This window comes from Mangifera indica, chromosome 1, assembly GCF_011075055.1.
Source record: "Mangifera indica cultivar Alphonso chromosome 1, CATAS_Mindica_2.1, whole genome shotgun sequence".
In the NCBI taxonomy this organism is placed as follows: domain Eukaryota; kingdom Viridiplantae; phylum Streptophyta; class Magnoliopsida; order Sapindales; family Anacardiaceae; genus Mangifera; species Mangifera indica.
Genome location: NC_058137.1, coordinates 7,423,927 through 7,445,149, shown reverse-complemented (window position 1 = coordinate 7,445,149; position 21,223 = coordinate 7,423,927). Strand labels below are relative to the sequence as shown.

The 21,223-nt window shown below is 33.6% G+C and overlaps 1 protein-coding gene across 1 annotated transcript; it reads left to right on the top strand.

Annotated features, from left to right (window-relative positions):
* The first annotated feature begins 6,997 nt into the window (after positions 1-6,997).
* On the top strand, positions 6,998-8,061 carry LOC123214073 (metallothiol transferase FosB-like). Its single transcript, XM_044633783.1, has 3 exons — positions 6,998-7,247; positions 7,338-7,452; positions 7,541-8,061. The coding sequence occupies exons 1-3, from the start codon at positions 7,078-7,080 to the stop codon at positions 7,829-7,831; spliced, it is 576 nt and encodes a 191-aa protein (XP_044489718.1). The 5' UTR covers positions 6,998-7,077; the 3' UTR covers positions 7,832-8,061.
* The last annotated feature ends 13,162 nt before the right edge of the window (positions 8,062-21,223 follow it).

Here is a 21,223-nt window from a genome sequence, read left to right as displayed (position 1 = left end):
GTTTCAGTCCCCTCGGAGTAGAAGAGGGACAAAAGGAATATTTTTTACCCAAAATTTAGTCCAGCCTTTAAAATATATCTATACCAAATAAACAAATTTCAAATAATCACTAATAAATTAATTATTATTTAAATTTTTAATTAAAAACAAAGATAAAATAATTATTTTATGTCTAAATACTAAAATCTTAAATTTTTATCTTTTTTTTCTTAAATTTTAAAAATTAACACTTTACTCCTATTCTTAAAATTTAAAAAGTTTATATTTCACTCTGAGGATTGTTTTCTTCTTCTACCACTATTATTCTAATCGACGATTAATATTTTTTATTTATCTTTCAGATTCAATCATAAAAGACTATGAAGTATATTTTTTTGTCTTTTTTTCGATCTGGATGATACTTCCTCATTTAGATCTAGACGATATTTCGTCATTTAAATTTAGATAACTTCATCAAAAAAGATTGTCGATCGGAGATGAAAGTTAGAAATAGGGAGAGTAAATTTTTTAAAATTTATTTATAGAAGAAATTATTAATTTCTTAAATTTAAAAAAAATATATAGTTTTAAATATTTTAAAATTTAAAAATAAAATAATAATTTTATTCCTACCTTTAATTAAAAATTTAAATAATAATTAATCTATAAATAAATATTTAAATTTTTTACCTATTATATTGTGTTTTTTTAGGTTAGTCTTTCGCTAGTAGGAAAATACATAGTTTGGGGCAAATCGAATGGCCTTGTAAGATGTCAGAGCAAACGCAGGCAGCAATCGACAGAACCATACGAAACTATTTGGAAACTCACAAGAAATAGGGACTAGAGAAAACAACAAAACACTTGGATTACCGTGACTCGGCTATGAATTATATTAGGCCCACCTCCACTTGGAAGGCAGTGGAAATTAATTAGATTACCCACATAGTATTTGAAAAACGGATACAAAAAAGTAGGGCCGGATTTGAGTTCGAGTCAGTTCAAAGCTCAAACTCGGCTCAGTTCGGTTCGAGCCTGAAACGAGTTGGGCTCTGCTCGATTCGATTGAGCTCGAGTTGGCTTGGATTGAATCGGTGATTTTTTTTTTAAATTTTAACCGAAAACGATGTTTTTTTCCATATTATATATATATTATAAAACGATTCGTTTTGTTATGAAAAAAAAATTGAACCGTTAAATGAGTAAAGCCATAAACGAGCCGAAACTCGAGCCCCCTCCATAAATGCAGTGGAAATGAATTAGAGCCCACTACGAGCCGAGCTCGGCTCGGCTCGAATCCAACCCTACAGACAAATTTCAGATTTATTTTTAATTTTAAAATCTCACATCCTCACCCAAATACTCACACCCACTATGTATATTTGTCCATTGAACTCAAGATTTGACGATTTTACTTGTTCTTTTATGAAAAAAATGGCCAAAAAAATAATAAATCATTTTTTATTATGTTTTGTGTAGAGGTTTAAACATTTTGGTATAAATTTAGAGTGTTTTGCACTACATTTTTTAATTGATTTTTGTATAAAATAACTTGAATCATTAATAATTTTGATGAAATTTGTTAGTTGATTTATGTTAGAATAAATATAGATTTATATTAAAATAAATATAAAACCGATTGATGATGAAATTTGGTTTGAAAATAATAGTTTTAAAAGTGATTTAATCATCATGTGTGATTTGTAGTCACCATGACGAATCATGTGTGGAGTTTTGGGTTGAAGATGGGATGCATTTGTTATTTTTCAAACCACGCGAATCATGCATTTAGCGTAACCTTAAGTATGCAAGGGGGGCTTTTTTTTTCTTGGGGGAGGGGGGGTTTTATATTTTCCATTTTGGGAAGCACATTAATATTTTCTAGTTTAAAATTTCTTTAAGCATAATTTTCCGAATTTTGGTTCCTTTTTTTTTTTTCAATAACACAAGTTTTATATGAATGGAACAAATATTATAATTAAAATACAAAATATAGTCCTGAAAAATTCAATACAAGATTTCACAAACATCAATTAACCCACTTGATAAAATTTCAACTTACCTTTTGTATAGTAAATATCAGTTTATCCGCACATAATCATAATTGTCTAGTAACCCCATAATAACAATAGGATGAAAATATCAAATTTCAAAGTTTATAGGGTGTGATTGTGACGCTCCTTATTTGATCCAAGGTTAAATGAATAGTTTTGATATTAAGTTAAGGCCAAATGACTATGTCCCACCCAAGGTTTAGTATAAATTTAACTTTTCACCTTTTGATTATAAAAAATCTAAATACTCATTATTCTGTTAAATTTTATTGTTATTATCAGGTGTAAATTTGTTATTTAATAAAAATATTTAAAAAACATAAATTCATCACATTTCCCCTTAATTTTAGAAACTAATAATTTACCCCACCTTCTCCCACCCAAAGTTTGAAAAATCAATTTTTTCCCCTAGGGCTTTCCAGCACGCTGTCGATAATCAGAGACGATGACGTTCTCCCTCTCTCTTGCCTTCTCTCTCAGTTGTGATCCTTTTTCAACCATTATCAGTTGTTCTTTCCCTCATTGACCAACACATGATAAGATTGAAATTTGGGTTTTTCGTCGCGTGATGAAAAGATCTCAGTCTCTTTGTCGTGCGATAAAGAAATTTTGGTCTCTTTGTCACTTCGTTGTGCAACGAAAAGACTCAGATCTCTTCATCACACAATAGCACGATGAAGAGACTAACATCTCTTCATTGCAAGACAAAAAACCTCAAATTTCGGCCTTGTCATGTGTTGGTTGATGAGGGAACGGTGTGCCTAAAATGAAGGAGAATGTCGCCAACAATCTTTGCAAAAACCCTTGGGGGATTATAAGTTTTTCAAATTTTAAATGAAGAGATTTTGTTACTTTTTAAACATAAATTTTTAGTTTTAAAAATATTTTTGTTAAATAACAAATTTATCTCTAATAGTAACAGTGAAGTTTTACAGAATAATGCGTATTTAGAGTTTCGATAACTAATAAGTAAGAAGTTGGGTTTGCACGAAACCTTGGGTAGGAAATAGTCATTTGGCCTTAAATTAAGGTTTCGCGTTTACACACAAATTCGTTTAACTATTGCGGCCATTTTATTTAATTTTCCTTTTAATTGTTAATCATATGAACATTTTATTTTTTACAAAATAATTTCAAATTAAAAAAGTTGAAACGTGACAGGTAAATTCGTCGGCCAACTTTGTCGCCGGTAGGGCAACTGATCACCATTGCCAGTTTGCCGACAGTAAGTGGTTTAACGCCGTTGGTGCCACTGCATCCTCCAGTGGCCGATCCACACAATGGTGACGTCGATGTCAAGAATGCCAATGGAGTTTTACATCTGATAAAGTTTCGATTGAACTTTTTGTCGGTTAGCTATGACAAAATTCTGGATCGTTTCACGATGCAACCGACACCATTACGTAGATCGCTTTTCAATGAACTAACTGCTCTGGTGGTGTCATTCCACCCACCGCCCACGAGAATGTTGATGATGGGGGCAGGTTGCTCGCCAACTATTTCTAGCCAATGACTCAGCGGGCCAGAGTCCAACTCCTCTATTTCTAAATATATTTTTTTATTTCTTAATTTTTAAAAAGAATTTAAACTTTAATATTATGACAATGGTATCTTTCTAATCTTTTTTCGAAAAGCAGTTTCTGAATTCTAAAAGTTATATAAACTTTTTTTTTAAATTCTTTAGTAAATTAAATTATTCGGTAATTTATTTTAAAATGTGTTCATCCAACTTTTTTAGATATAATCTTTTGAGAGGTCCTTTACTTTTGAATAACAATAAATCTATACATATTTATTTTAAGTATATAAATAAATATATTTTAATATATATTATCATGTGATTGAATGATTTTGAATTAAGAATAAACAAATATTTAATTACGTGATAATATATATAAGTGTATATCAATTTGTATAGGCGAAAGGACTATTTCCCACCCAAGGTATGTTGCAATGTCAAGTGTCCGCCTTTTATCTACGATAATATCAAATACCCATCAATCAGCAGTTAAAATTAACGGAACTCTAACCTCTTGAAATTTTATCTCATTTTGCCCCCCTAAACTTAAAAAACTAAAAATTTTCCTCAGTTTAAGTTTTCAAAAATGATAGTTTCACCTTAGGGTTTCATTTTGAAATCTCCGATGTCATCTTTGGCTCCATTGCCGACGACTTCTTCCTCCTGAAGCATCATCTCCTTCCGACGATCTCTTTCCTCCCATTGGACACTCGATCGACATCGGAAGAGTGGTGGAAGACGAAGAACTTCGTCAGGAAAGATGAAGTTCTTCGTCCTCCCAGACGAAGATCAAGCTGTCGTCTTTGTTTGGGAAGATGAAGATCAGACATCCGACGTCGATCAGGTGTCCAAATGGGAGGAAAGAGACCGCCGGAGGGAGAGAATGCTTCGGGAGGGAGAGGCTGCCGGCAATGGAGCCGGAGATGACATCGGAGATTTCAAAACGAAACCCTAGGGTGAAACTGCCATTTTTTTAAACTTAAGCCGGGGAAAACTTTAAGTTTTTAAAGTTTAAGGGGATAAAAAGAGATTATGTTTTAGTTTATTTTTAATATTATAAAGAAAATAATGATTTTACCCTTACTACCGTTAATTTTAACTGCTGATGGATGGACATTTGGTGTTATCATAGATAAAAGGGAGACACTTGACATTGCAGCATACCTTGGGTGGGAAATAGTCCTTTGGCCATTTGTATACTTAAAACATATATATATATAGTATTGTTTAAAGTGGGTTCAACCGTCCTTTCCAGCACACCCTAAATGAGAGATAATTTATGAGGGAAATACCAAAAATTGACTATTTCAGTTGATAAAGGAAACAAAACATTTTAAAGATGCTTTGTGCAGTTTAGAGAACACACCACAGAGAACATAATCAACATGCGCAAGCACACATATAAACACAAAAACACCTTGGACAAGGAAAAAGTTGCTGAGAAATTTATACTAAATTTTGTAGTTGATGAGATTTTTAGAGAATCTTGAAACAAAATTTTTATTAAGGCAGAGTCACAAAAGGACACCTTAATACAATACAAAGGTGTACCTCAATACTCTGTACTTTCAAGCCTGCACTTAGTGCTGAATTCTCAAGCTTCTACAATAGTATATCAAGATGAGGGGAACCTAGAAATCAAAGTTGTCGAAGACTTTTAGTGTTTCAATGAATCGTCTATCTTTAAACTTGATTACAAGATATGAAACACAATACAGTTGAAGTGCCAATGACTAAAGGAAATTTGAATTATGGTTTAATTCAGGAAAGTGAGAGTAATCAGTAAATTTTGCTGACAGTTTAGGTGTCTAGATAGTGAAATTCACAAATTTAAGGCAAGAAGAGAAACTCTAACCTCATATTGCTCATTACCAGACCCTATACTCTCATTCAACAACATTCAGAGTTAACTCGTATCTCTAAATCACAAGACATCAACAAAATCTAAACCAGTTCAAATTGAAAATCAAAACATTAAGTAGTAATCTCTTAAAAATGAAACAAAACAAGCCCACATCGTGCAAAAAAAAAAAAAAAAAACCCAATTTGGCAGAAACCAACAAGAAAATCTACTCTTCTTTATGATGTATAGTCACTTGTGTCTGGACTCGAGGTTGGAGTGTATCTCTCATCAAAACTTGAGGTAATGAGGTCTACAAGGCTTGAGTGAAAATGAAGACTGAAGACTTGAGTTGATCCAATGACATTTTTGTGTTCATGTAATGAAGGGATGATGCCGTTTGCTTTATGGAAAAACAACGTCGTTTCATATGGGCAAATTTATTTTTGGGTCCAATCAGGTGTGAGTCTAAATAATCTTTATTAAAAATAAAGTTTGAAATCTTTAAAAAAAAGAAAAATGTTCAAACCCATCTGAGACGCAAATCTTGTTCAGCCCAAAACATTTATTTCAGACCAAACATGGGCTTACTCAATTAAATTGACATGTCCAACAACAGGTAACTAACGACATTTCAGTTAAAAGCGTGGGGTCTAGCTATGATAAGGTTAGATTAGACACAATATTTCAACGACGATAAAACTATAACCAAACATTGTCAACAAGTATCAACCATTTCTTGCTTGAAGCGGCAACTAAAGTTAGGTCTGGTATGCTACGATTCAGTGCTAATATGAATAGAGAAATGTGATCTTGAGCCAACCATGAATATCCAAATTGTGCTATACACATAACTTTGTACATAAATAATGATATGTCACCGTGTGATAGTTAATTTTAAATTAAAAATTATTTAACACTCAATTATATGATAATATATCATTATTTATATATAAAATTTTATACATTGTTTTTTTATATAGTTTTATTAACTATATTTTTGGGCTAAAGCCTTTCTTTCTAGACCCAGATTCAAGATGTTTCAAGGTCCAGAGGAGCATCAGTCTGGGCGAGAGTGACTGGAGCCTATCCCCTTTACAGGGCTGTATTTTGGCCCAACCTAAATTGGAAGAAACCAAAGCTCATAGATTTTATATCTTGGTGACTCTTAATATAAACCTGACCACTTAACCGAAGCAGATCCTTACAAAATAACAGAAATAATGAGAAAAACATGCTAAATGGTGATAGACCAAAAAGAGCACACTAAATCCTAACTTCATGTATCATCTATCTAATTCCGATGCCATACATGCTATTACGTAGAAGACGATAATGCCGCCTAATTTTTCTGTCTTGCTAATTTTTGTGAGTACCGAGGCAAAGAAAGTAACGGTGCCATGTGAGACGAAACATCACAGAAATTTCCCGTATTTGGAACCTTGTACCTTCATTCTTGTGAAAGATTCCCAGTTCCAAGAGCTAAGCGAATCTGCTAGGAAAGTTCCTCTCACACAATTCAATTTCTCATAATGCACATGACCCTTGGAATTAAATTTGATCTAAAGAATGTACTCCAAAATATATTTCTATATAAAGGGCAGTAGTAGTAGTGTGGCTATGCATACAAGCAGAATTTAGAAAAGCAGCAGCAGTGTTCAAGTGAGGGGAAAAAATAATTAAGGATGATGATGGAAATAGAGGAAGTAAGCAGCTATGAAGCACTGCCCCTTCTCTCACTGAACCATGTGTCTCTCTTGTGCAGATCAGTGTGGGATTCTGTGCGGTTCTATGAAGATGTCTTGGGCTTTGTTCTCATCAAACGCCCCTCTTCTTTCAAATTCAATGGAGCTTGGTTAGCATTTGAATCTCTTACATGTGCTTGTTATATTATCTTAGTCAACTTCATACATACTAATTCATCAATCTGTCTTGCTTAGTGTAGGCTGTACAATTATGGTATTGGCATACACTTGATCGAGAACCCATCAATTGAGGACTTCGACGCCATTAATGAACCAAGACCAATTAATCCCAAGGATAACCACATGTCCTTCCAAGTAAGTATTATTTAAATTTAGACATTGAAAATTAAAGAACATATTTGTATGCAAATTAAGCTTAAATTTGACTATAAATTTGGAACAGTGCACGGATGTTGGGCTGGTTAAGAGGAGACTGGAAGAAATGGGAATGAGATATGTGACAGCGGTGGTTGAAGATGATGGAGTGAAGGTTGATCAAGTGTTTTTCCATGACCCAGATGGGTACATGGTGGAGTTATGCAACTGTGAGAACATTCCAATTCTGCCGTTGTCTTCCTGCTCATTCAAGCCCAGAATGGGAAGTTTCAAGGGGGAAGCACCAAGCAAGTGTGGATTTATGGAGAATGTGATGATGGAGAGCCTTAGCATGGACATGATGAACTTCTCGTTTTGAGCCTTGCAATATATGTGAATTTGGACATACCAAACTATGTTATGTTGAAAATGCAATTGTACTAATTAATGATCTTGTAAGGTCTTGTATCTTGGTTTGATAAATGCAGAGTCTGTCTATGGTTCTTTGTAGTAAATTGTGAAAATGAGTGAGTTGTATGGGGTTATCCCATGTTCGTTTGGCTGTATGTGCCTTTCAATCAACAAAAAATAAATACTGTATGCAAATAATTTCCTATATAACTATAATATTATCTAAAATAAATTAGGGATTCTATATCATAATATCTCTGAACGACAGTTTACGCCTGCTTGAGCAAAGAGGCTCCACAGACCACCCACTTCCCAGCAGTTCAATATAGGACAAAATGCCAAAATTTGACATAGATCACGTCTATTTTTCACCACTGAGTTTGAGTAAGGAGTCCAGGTACAACGTTGATCATCAAATGCTCTTAAGATCAGGCCTTGTTGATAAGTTTTATCTAACGAGTAACAGGGCTTGGAAAGAGCGCACTATTTTCCTCTTAGACTAATTCTTGTGCTATGATTTTATTATTTTCATAAAGCCACTTGATATATAAAAATTCCTCAATTATTTCTGAAACCGGAACTACGGTGACATAGGTGACATTTCATTGGTGAGCCACAACTTCAGAAGATTGTGGTCACAGAGTCATCAAAGTGAAGAAAGAAAGTAGACAAGAAAGACCCGCCCTCGTTCGCTTTCTTATTACACTCCCACAGTGCCCTTCAAAGGATCTCTCCAAGTTCCTTGCGCGCCCCGGCGCAGCGCCCCCCACCCACCACACACCCCCCCCCCCTCTCCCCGCCAATACACGAGCTCTATCTCTACAGATGAGATAGAAAAGTAAAGGCTTTTATGTGGACTGGGAAAGTGGTGTCATGTTGTGGTTGTTCCCTCTATATATGCATAAGTGTTCTTTGGCTGGTTCAAGTAGTGAAATGAGACAGTAAGTTGGTAATACAGTCATGCTAACGCTTTGTGACGGTTGTGAATTTGCTCCCGCTACCCTTTTCTGCCCAGCAGATGAGGCCGCTCTTTGTCGTGCTTGTGACGACATGGTGAGCTTTTCTTTACCTTCTTTATGCATTACTTCACACTCAGTGACTCAACTTCCTGCTCTGGTAATTTCCTATGCGTTTCAGGTGGATACAAATTACTTTTTCTGTACGTGTTGCACTATGTTTTTCCTTTTTGTTTATTCTACTGCATTTGCATGGGAGCTTTACTTCATTATTTTATGGAGTATTGTTTTATGAATTTTGTTTATCCCGTTTTCTGGTTTCTTTTTTTTTTTTTTTAAATGTTAAACGCAAAAAGTTCTATTTTATAGATTTAGAATTAGTTTGCGATTTGGCACCAAATCTGAGGTCTGATTCTTCAATGCTGTCTAATGGTGAAAAGGTACTAACTGTCCTGTGCCTGAAAGATTGATGGGTTCAGTTTGGCTACAGATTTAGACTCGGATTTCTGGCTCATCAAAACTTAAAGAAATTTGATCGAGGTTGGGATGGAAAGGTTCTGCTGCTTTTTGGATTATAACATCTGGGCTACTTCAAAGGTCCTGTCAATGCCATGCTCACCATCAAGCAAGATCTCAGGTAAATTAGCAGACATACTCAAAGCCACATTTAAGATTCTAGAGAAGTTTCAGATTTTTTAAGTATCATTACCAGGGAACTTTGAAGCATCAAAGCAGGCTGCTGTTTTGGAGGAAAAATAGCGCCTACTGTAATTTGACCAATCAAAAAAGAAAAAAAATAAAATGATCATGTATATGTGAGAGTTTATTTAGAACATCAAAGTTGATTGATTAGCCGTTGCAATTAAAGATTTTGTTTTTATTTTCCTATATAAACCGAAACCCTGTCTCCAAGTAATATCTGATTCTAGTCTCTTCTCTTTCCCGCCCTCCCTCAAACTTAACAGCCATCTTTATTGTTGCCATGTCGATGGATGAAACTGAATTTGAAGTTGCAGAAATTTTACTGCAACTTCCTCGACTAGTTTTTGAATCGAAGTCTTTGCATAGGCTTTCTTGGGGAAGAAAGAGAAGACGATCTTCTCCCGTGGGTTCTAATTCTATCCCTGAGATTGAGAAGCCTAAGGCTCTGAGTCCCGCAACGCCTTTATCGTTCCCTCCCAGTGAATCCGATGACAAGTCTAAGCAATCTAAAAGAAAGGTTTCTCTTAAAAGGGTATGTTTTTTTTAAGGGTTTAATCTGTTTTGTGGCTTTCAGGGTTTTTTTGTTCTGATTTTCTTCTTTTTATGGCCATGCTCTGTTTACCGCAGAAGAAAGAAGATTTGTTGGAGAAGATTAAAGAGTTAACCAAACACAAAGAGTTTTTGAAAGAGGTAATTTTTTTTTCTGCCAATGGTATCTCAAAATTCAAACCCAGTTGTTGAACGTTATCCTCATATTTTTTCTCTCTTTTTGCAGGAAATAAAGAATGTACTAGGTTATTTCGATGAACAGAAACTTCTGAATTTACGTCTTAAAGCCAAGAAACAGATGGTATATTATAATCTTTTCTTACCATATCCCCTGGTGAGTTTTTTTTTTTTTGGAAAAAAAATAATCCAGTTTCCTTTCCCACGGCTAATTCTTGGACTTCCAGGAAAAATCATCTAGCCAACCGAATTTAACTCATCCAGCCAGGTTGAATATTCCAGATGAGCAACAGCAGCAAAGTTCTTACTTGGTACATTATCCACCGTTGATCATGGATGAGACTGCTCAGACCAACTCATTGGAGAAAAGGGTGGTGGGCATTGGAGCTTGTCTCATTGATCTGAACCTGTTACCGGAGGAGTGTGGTGGTGGCGGGATTGAAGCTGTAAATACGAAAAGTGTTGATAAAAGTGAAAAGAAGGTGTTGGCTGCACAAGCAAGATATAGAAGGATTCAGATTCGCAGGTCTAAGAACCATAATGTTAAACTACGTTATCCCAGTTGTAAATTAGGAAAGATTTTGAGATTTTGTTTCAGGAGATCATGCCGAGTCGAACTTTGGAATTTTGCTTTGGAAAGGAAAAAGGAAAGAGATCAATGTCAGTTCAAGTACATCTTACCTATATAATAAAAGTACTTTTTTTATTCCAAGGTTTGGGGAAATTATATTTTAACTCTTTTAATTTTTATATATTATAAACCCTATAGCTAAAATGAAATTCCACCGATGAAGAAAGTTCTTTGACCTGATGGTAACCCGGCTCCAAGCAAACTTAAAATACAAGCAACAAGCGTGGTGTACGTGGAGGTCATCGCTCGCTTGAATTATCTACCATCTCAAGTGAAAACAGTAAAACCGGTGAGAAAGAAGAGTGAATGGAAATGACGACGTTGATGATAGTACTGTTCTTATTGTCATTGTGGGTGCTGTAAACTGAACTAATTGAATAAAAAGATAAAGATAAAGAATCCATAAAGAAAGAAAATCTAGAATTAAAGAGAAACTCATTTTATTATATATATATATATTTTTTGTCTATCCATACACTCAACAAACTTTATATAGTGGCGTAGAGCATATCTTTTATATTAAATAATACGACATCGTTTTTACAGTATTTTTTGTTCACCCATTTATTTACTAAAAAAATCAATTCTAAACCGTCTTAGTGGGGGAGCGTCTCGCATGGATTTGTGCCACTGCAGACCTTTCGTACCAGCTTGGCTGGGTCTGGCAGTGGCAATTACTCGTGGCCACCAACAAGTCTGGTTCAATCAGACCCTCGATCATTTCTCTCCTTGTGTATTCCCTCTCAGCTATTCTTCCACTCTAATTTTCTGCATTATCTTCCTATAATGAGGGTTGAATTAATTTGATGGTTCTATATTACCATCTCCAACTTTTTTCTTAATTAGCAGTAAAGTGTGTTCATTTTAATTGTAAATTTGTTAATTGCTAAAGCAATCAGAAAAATCAAACTTAATTTTCTTATTCTTTCTAGAATGAATGAAGTATCAGAGAATTCACTGCTTTTCTTTTTGTCGGAGTCCTGTTGTAAATTTTGCTTACATGGAACCTTTAATTCCAGGATCACCGCCAATTTCAGCAGCGATATTATGAATTCCTTAACTACTTCAAACCTGCAGAGAATGGTACTACTTTTTTGAAGCTCTGCGGTGAATCTGCTTGCAATGGATAACTGATGATTATATCAGCGTAAGTTCTAGTTCCTACCTTAATTGCAATTTAAAGTTGAGTTTATGATAAATAGGCTTGGGCAGGCTATTTGATCAATACCTGATCAAGTGTGACAACCTTATGGGCTAGTTAAGTGGTCAAACATATGCTTTGGCACCAAATCTGAGGTTTGATCCCTCAATGTTGTCTAACGGTGAAAAGGTACAACTGTCCTGTGCCTAAAAGCTTGCTGGGTTCAGTATTGACTACAGTTTTAAACTCGGATTTCTGGCTTCTCAAAACATAAAGAAATTTGATCAAGGTTGGGATGGAAAGGTTCTACCGTAATGGACTTTATATCACTATTGGATTGTTTTTTGGATTAAAACAAAGAGTGAAATTTTGGGTGCAAACGTGCCCTGTGGACTCACTATTGTTTTTTGTGGTTCATTGTAAATTTAAACTGATGGTTCTTGTGAATTGGGTATTACTAATTTGATGAAAAAATATTAACAATATTCAACAGGTTTTTGGCAAAGGAACTTTGGAGCAGTTGTTGTTTCACTTGAGCATCGGTACTATGGCAAGAGCTCACCCTTTAAATCACTCAACACCAAAAATTTGAGATATCTTTCATCTAAGCAGGCACTCTTTGACTTGGCTGTTTTCCGTCAGCATTGCCAGGTAATTATTATATTGTTTCCAAACTTGGTTTCCTATTGTACTTGTTTTCCGTCGACATGGTTTTCTTTCCTTTTTTATCTTTATCCATTCTTCAAATGTTCTCATTGAATGAATATGCTTGTTCAAAAATTATTCTCACGAATGGCTCACAAGCTCCCTGGCGTCATGCATCCAAAGAAATTTCGTCTCCAGATGGTAAGTTGGTAGTTTTTTTTATGAGAACCCGTTCAAAAAAAGATAAAAATAGGCTGATTCATAGTTTTTAGTAATTTTAGTATGTCCTCGGTTAGACCATGTACATAACTACATTGTGTTGGCAACACTAGAGATCAAGGGCTTCTATTAGCCCTGTCTGCCCATCTTACCACTAATTCTGCAATCAAATCAACAGGCACAGTCAATTTACAGCAGACCAACTCAATCAATTTAAGATTCAAGAGAAGTTTCAGATTTATAAAGCGTCATCACCATAGAATTTTGAAGCATCAAAGCAGGCTGCTTTTCAGATTTAAAAGGAAGCCTATAGTAAAACCAATCAAAAAGTTTGGTAAAATAGAGACAAAGATAGCAAAAAACAGAGGGCCTTTGCAATTGAAGATTCTATTTTCATTTTTCTACGTCAACCTTTAAGCCCTGATTCCGAGTTAGTTACACTTCAGAAAGATTTATTTCCATAAACCTAATAAAAAAATTAATCAATTATAATTCAGTGGATTTATGTACAAGTTATAAAATATTAAATTAAATTTTAGAGTTTTAAAAATATATAGATTATCATACAGTTTAAATCTATAAATAGTCTGAAATTACTTACTGAATTCACCTTTTGACGTGACTTGATCTTCTACTCCAAAAATCTTTCTGAGTGACAACTTTCAATGGACAAGTCATATTGCATTATATTTTAGAGCAAAAACCTAGTCAATATATATAATTGGTTAATTGGCCTCATTAAAATCGAATAAATCTCAAAATTCACACTTATGTTAGCTACTCAGATTTTAATTTTTAAGCGTATTAGATTTATTTTTATTAATCATTTAAACTCATCTATAAATTGATATTAAATTATTCAATTACTTAATTTTATTAAATCAAAACTGTAATTAATATTAGTCCACATTAGAAAATTTCTTATATTCTCCCACTTGGATAACACTAATTATTTTTATTTTATTTTATTTTGAGAAAAAGGAAAAAAAAATTTACTCCTAGATGATCAACATTTTAACTTTAAGTGTTCATTATTTTAGCATATAAAATAGTCCAAAAATAAATTACACTTTAATAAATAATCCAATTAACATGATCATTAATAACGAACCAAAATATTATTTATGTCCTCTATCAATACAAGATCATCCTAAATCACAATTACTAATAATCAAATCAATATAAATCAAATTTATGAGTGTGATATAAATAACACCCAATAAAGTAATCACAAACATACGTTAGAACATGGCTCACGTCGACGACATCACAAACATAACAAAAAGTGTCACTGTCTTGATTTGTTGTGATTTTGTGACTAATAATCTAAAAGCATTTAGGTGACAATTTATGGCTAAATCAAACTGAAAATTGAAGACTATTACGAAATTAGATTAAGAATTTCATCTATGATTTGTCTAATTTCATATTATTGACCCTTAATTCTAGGGTTTGATTTCTACATTGAAAACCCTAATTTCAATTTCAAAGTTTTAAACCTTAATTTAGAATTGAGAAATTCTTATTTTTAATTTCAAGAATTCAAATTCTATAACTTAGTGCATTCTGCTCTGGTACCATATGTAAGATTTATTTACATAAATTTGAATAAATAAATCAATCAATTATAACCTTCAAGGTCTACGCACATATTATAAAGTATTGAATTAAACTTTAGGATTTTATAAATACTGGGATCGTTATACAATTTGAATCCATAAATCTAAAAGTATTCCAGTTGATAATCTAAAAGCATTCTGACGAGGAGTTGGCATCAAAACATGGCTCACGTCAACGACGTCATAGAAAGTGTTGTTGTCTTGATTTGTCACGATTTTGCGGCTGATAATCTAAAAGCATTTCAATGACAATTTATGGCCTAATCGAGTCAAAAATTGAAGACTATTACGATATTAGATTAAGAATTCCATATATGATTTGTCTAATTTCATATTATTGACCTTTAATTCTAGCGTTCAATTTCTAAATTGAAAATCCTAATTTCAATTTCAAAGTTTTAAACCTTAATTTAGAATTGAGAAATTCTTATTTTTAATTTCAAGAATTCAGATTCAATAACCTATTATGTTCTACTCTGATACTACATGTAAGATTTATTTACATAGGCTAGAATAAATATATCAATAAATTATAATCCACAGGATTTACGCACAGGATATAAAACATTGAATTAAAGTTTAGGGTTTTAAAAATACCTAGATCGTCATACAATTTGAATCCATAAATTGCCTGAAATTATCTGCCTAGATCACCTCTCGATATAACTTGTTATTCTACTCCAGAAACCTCCTAAATAACAACTTTTAATGGATAAGTCATATTGTATTAGGTTTTTAAATAGAGACTTAACCAATATATATAATAGGTTAATTGACCCCATTAAAATTCAATAAACCTTAAAGTCTACATTTATGTTGTTCAATCAAACCATAACTTTTAAGTATATTAACTTTTTTTAATTACTCATATAAGTCTATCTCTACATTGATATTAGATTATTTAATTTTATTAAATCAAAACGATAATTAACATTAGCGGAATTCTCCAACAAGAAATTTTGAAGCACAAAGGCAGTTTGATTTTTGAGAATTAAATGAGACCCTTAGGTAATTAGACAAATAGAAAAGTTTGATTAAGCCTAAGACAAAGCATAGAAAGAGATTGGCCTTTCCATTTGAAGTTGAAGACGATGTCAGAAAAGATGTCAAAAGCTAAAGTTAAAGAGTATGGGTGAAATTGTTGTTTTTAAAAGTTTTGGGGGGTAGTTATAGTTTGAAAGAAAAATATGAAAACCCTAGGTTTGGAGATAAAAATATTATTTTTCAAAGTTTGAAAACTTTAAAAAAAGGGTAAAATTATTAGTTTCTAAATCTTAGGGGAAAAATAACAAATTTTACATCTTTTTAATATAAATAATAAAATAACTATTTTACTCATACTTTTAACAGAAAAAATTATCAAAAGTTAAGTCGTAGGTGAGAGTTTTAATTTTTCAACTGTCATGGTATGATTTTGAATTTCCACTAAAATTTGGGTGAGAAACAGTGCTTTCCCCTTTATTTTAACAAAATTATGTGCAGTATCTGAAGGTCCTAACACAATCATTATGTACAATGATATGGCGGCGGAAAACACGGTGGAATATAGAATGGCGAAGCAGTAGCGATGCAATAGTATTACCCCTTTTTATTTTTGCAATAGTGTGCGGCGGAAAACAAGGTTGAATATAGAATGGCGACGCAGTAGCGATGCAATAGTATTACCCCTTTTTATTTTTGCAATAGTGTGCGGTGGAAATGCATGGTATTACTCTCTTTATTTTTCTATATAAACCTGAGTCCAACTGTCCGAGGAACGTCCACTCCCAACTCCTCATGTTTGTTCCTTCCGCTCTCTCAAACAGCCTTCTTGCATCTTTATACATTGCCATGTCCATGAATGAAACTGAGTCTGAAGTTGCTGAAATTTTATTGCAACTTCCGCCACTAATTTCTGAATCAGAGGCTTTGCGTCTGCTTTCTGATAGATTCCAACTTCCGCGACTAATTTCTGAATCAGAGACTTTGCATCTGCTTTCTGATAGACCACGGGTGTTTAAAACTTACCAAAGGAAGCGCACAAAGAAATCTGGAAACTCACAGCTAGCCATCAAAACTCAGCTTGAGCTACCGAGTGAGCAGGATTCAGTCGAGGGAAATTCAACTATAAAAAGGGCAGCAAATGGAGAAGAGATCATCAAGGAAAACACAGCTTCAAAAGGGGTTTTGGGGGCTTGGGCCTAGGGAGGAAATTGGCCGAGATTAGCCAATATCCTTTGTTAACAAAAAACATGCTTTGTTGTAGGTTTGGAATTCAGAAAAAATGCAGAGACAGAGTGCTGTAAACCTTTGTTTATTATCAATGAAGCATTTATTATTACATGACTGCTTGGTTATAAATCCATTACATTGCATACAACATATACAGATTATCTCCTCATCTCGGGAGACTTGATTGTGGCAGTTAAATGAAGGATGCAGCAACATCGTAAGCTAGTGCAGCACCTGCAGGGGTCCAGGAACAGGTAAGTACTAGGATGGAGTTCAAAGTGAAGCAAATGGAACTAGAACCTGCAGGGGTCAGAAGGAGGACCCTCCTTGACTTTTCAAAAAGCTCTCCGCTAATGTAGATAAACTTTATTTTATACTCGTATATTTTCATTGATGTTACATTATTCTCTTTCCATCGGTTTTCATTGATGTTACGTTTTTGGGTCCATCACTGGTGGTAGGCATTGGAGCTTTTCTCATTGATCTGAACTTGTTACCAGAGGAGTGCGGTGGTTCCCAGATTGAAGCTGTAAATGTGAAAAGTGTTGATAAAAGTGGAAAGTAAGGCATTGGCTGCACGGATTCAGATTAGTAGATCTAAGAACCATAATGTTAAACTAAGTTATCTCACTCAAGGTTTTAAGAGCCAAACTAGAACATGAATCGTTTTGTGGTTTGATTTTGGTCAAATCAGTTCGATCGTTTTGATTAGATGGTCCAATTAGATTTTCAATTTTATATAAAAATTTGAGAATTTTTTATTTGTTATATGTTCAAGTGTGTATAAAGCAAAAAAGAAAGACAAGTGCATCCCACAATGTTTCAGAATTCAGAGAGTAAACAAAGTTAAAATTTTTAACTCATAAAATCATTACATGTTCAATTATTTAAGCTGTTCCAGATATCATGTATAAATTACACATGATATGACATGAAAATTACGTATGCTGTTGAAATAAACTAACAATATTGCACACAATAAAAATATTATTATTGATTTCTGACAAAATAGCCATTGGCATTTGCACTAGAATCAAAATCTTAAAACCTATTTGGTTTATTATTTTCTTACAATGTCCTACATTTTTCTTTTAATTAATTATTAAAATTTTAAATACGGGTTATCCTAAGTTATGCAACCAATCACATTTTCGTGTTTCTTTCATTGTATCTCACAAGACCTGACCCAACCCAACTATACGAGTTAACAAGGCAAGTCAACACGAAGCACGGAAATTATTGTACTTTATCTTCTCGACATTGTGCCTGAACGACAAGATCGTTTGACGGTTCACTTCAAATTAAACTTTAACTAAACTAAACTACGATCACAAAACAGTGTAAAGATCTATACAAGTTGGAGGCAAATGCAGACATAGAGAATGGAGATCTGTGATCAAACAAACACAAGCAAGAGAAGAAACTCAGCAGAACCAGTACAGCAAAGACGCCAACAACCAGGAAAGAGACTCCATAAAGACCAGGAAACTGAGGGACAGGCTGGAGATCAGCAGGAATAGATTCTCTCCAAAGAAAGGAAAGGCAGAGAAGGCGCAGAAAGGTCCGGAAGAATTATGGACCCAGAAAGATTTCATCTGAAGGAGTGATTCACAGTGAAGATTTCGGCAGAAGAAGAAGAACGTTTTCAATATGAGATTTTTTTTTTTTTTAATTTCAATTCATTTGAACTGGACAGCAGGTGAACTGCAGAAAATCGAGAACCAGATATTTCACCCGCGGTCCGGTTTTGCAAACAATGGTCTCAGTTGTAAATGAGTTGACAAGCAGTTGTAAATCAGGAATGATTTTCAGATTTTGTTTCTGGAGATCATGCTAAGTCTAACTTTGAAATTTTACTTTGGAAACGAAAGGAAAGAGATTAATGTCAATTCAAGTAAAACGTGTTTTTTTTTTTTTTAAATCTGGGGAAATCACTTTTAACTCCTTTAATTTCTATATATTACAGACCCCTACCTAAAATGATATTCCCCAATCAAGAGGGAAACAACCAGTTCCCACCCAAGTTTTGGTGAAATGACAAATATATACCTCGATAGATGAAAATTTCAAATATCACCCAAGTTTGAATCTGTTAGGACACTCCTACAAATTTTCTATTATGGTTAAGAGGTAAAATTATTATTTATCAGTAATATTAAAATAATTAAAATTATATCTCTTTTTTCTTTTTTAATTTAAAAAACTAACATTTTTCTCTTTGATTAAGTTTTAAAAAATTTACTTTTCTTCTCTATAATGCCAAACTTGAAATCCGATCACTTTCTCCGATAAATGGTGGACTACCGGTGCAGAAATAAGATGAAATCATTACCACTTCAATCAATTAATCCCCGTTAATACTCATAAATTAGTCCATTAAGTATTATCAGTGTTTCTATATGAAAAGATTATATTTTAATTAACGACGCTAAAAGTTAACATAAAGAAAGAGAGAGAATCAATCTTTGTGGAATTTCTTTTAGAAGACAAAGTCCGCTAAGCAATAGAAACATCTCCAAAGTCAAACTCTTTTTGTAATAATCAATTTAGTCCTCTCCATGCCTTAAAAAGTCATTAAGGGCCCCATAGGAAAGATTAAAGATATTCACCTTGTGAATAGAAACTTGAAACCAATGCTTTAATGATCTGACATCTAGGATTCCTTAGTTAGATTAGTTGGATTGATGGTTAGACTAGAAAAACAATACTCTTTATGCATATTTATTATATACTATAACTTCAATTGTGGTTTGAGGGTGTTGCACCATCCCCAACAAATGCTAAGACTTGTTTGAGTCCTATGCAAATATGTTTAACCTGATTGAACCATTATATAAAACAATCTAATGATTAAGCCCATTAGACTGATCGGTCATTGTGTCTCAGTCTAAATTGATTTGGTTTTCATAGCCATGTTTGAAACAACAATTTTTTCTTCATCACATATTTTTAGTATTGTGCACTACACAATCAATGACGATGGCCATTTCATCCTAAAAAATAATCCTTTTTCACATCCTTAAAAACATTTATTAGTATTGTATAATATGATATGATACGATACAAGTAAAAAATGATATATATTATAAGGTGTATCGAATTATTATTTAAACTATGCAGTTTACAAAAACAAAAATAAAAAAGGAATAGTTTTCATTTTGCAGCTCCACTCACAGATGGGTAACTGGAGCTTCACCTGTGAATAGTTTTCATTTACCACGAAAGTGACTGACCTTGTGCTTTAGCACTTGCCGTTAATGAGTCGATATATTCACTATGCCTTAGGCTTGGTCCTTGCTCAGCAATGGAGAAAAAAGTAAAAGGTTCATGCATATTTTGTAAGCAAAACTGTTAATAGTATTGCTTAAAAAATATGCAGAGGCACAGGGAGGGAACATGACCTAGACCTGGATTTTTCTATCTAGGAGGAAATAGCCCACCTGAAAACAAAGTTTCAGATGCATCTTAGATAGTGTCTTCTGCTACTAGCTTTTCCATAGTAGACTAAGCAGTCGTGCAAATGAATTTTTTTGTTAAACTGGTTTTTCATCATGTTCTGAGGATAAATAAAAGCCATATACCTCTCAGACTCAGAATGTGATTACATAAAATTGTAACAGCAGTTTGAAAGGTTGATGCTTGTTGTAGCAGTCTGCCAACTATGCTTGGATATCAATGCATGTAAATCATTAATTTGTTCCAAAGAATCTGAAATTCTGTGTCCTTTCCTCTTCAGGTAATACCGAGAAGTGTAGCTCTGCTGATGCAGTTCACAAAGTAAGGCAGCATATCATAGAGAAGATTGATTTGTGGCTGTCTCAGTGCCAAGAAACCAGTAGGAGTTCTATGTGATGTCTTTGTGACAGATTAAGGGATTCTGTTTACTGACTCACATAGTATACAGCACCAGCTCAACAGATATTTAAATGCTGATCCATGAAAGACATTGCCAGTATGAATAGGTTCTTTGTGTTGTATAAACGCCTATATCAAACAGTTTTTGCTGTTCCAGAAATTGAATAGTGAACACTTCTCAAGTTGCATTGTCAATTTCTCTCTCAACTAATGCATGAATCAGATTGCAAATATCATATAAATTTTGTGATGATGTGATAAGAAATATAAAAATATTACGTAACTGGTCGAATCATTTTAGTAAAAATGATATCCTTAGCCATCTTCTATACAGTGGGGCTACTTCATACAGTCTTTGAACAAGCCTTGTACGATGATTTGAAAAGCTCCAAGCTGTACATAGTTAAGCTCCTCTCCCTGCTCTGCTTGAAGCAGACCTCAGGTGGTTCAAGTACGCTTCCTAGTCGTCAACCTCAAAAATTCTATTATAAAGTCTTCTGGAAAAATTCTTTTGTAGATAATGTTGGATATACCAATACATCCTGATTTAATGATTGATCATCGTAATTCGTACTAATAGTACGAATTACAGAATTAGATTTTTCATTGAAAATTTTTAGACGATCTAATTCTTCTGTGTCATCAACTTTAGATG

Coding starts and splice junctions, on each gene's coding strand:
- LOC123214073 (XM_044633783.1), top strand. CDS start 7,078: ATGATGATGGAAATAGAGGAAGTAAGCAGCTATGAAGCACTGCCCCTT. Junction 7,248..7,337: donor TTCAAATTCAATGGAGCTTG/GTTAGCATTTGA, acceptor TGCTTAGTGTAG/GCTGTACAATTATGGTATTG. Junction 7,453..7,540: donor ATAACCACATGTCCTTCCAA/GTAAGTATTATT, acceptor AATTTGGAACAG/TGCACGGATGTTGGGCTGGT.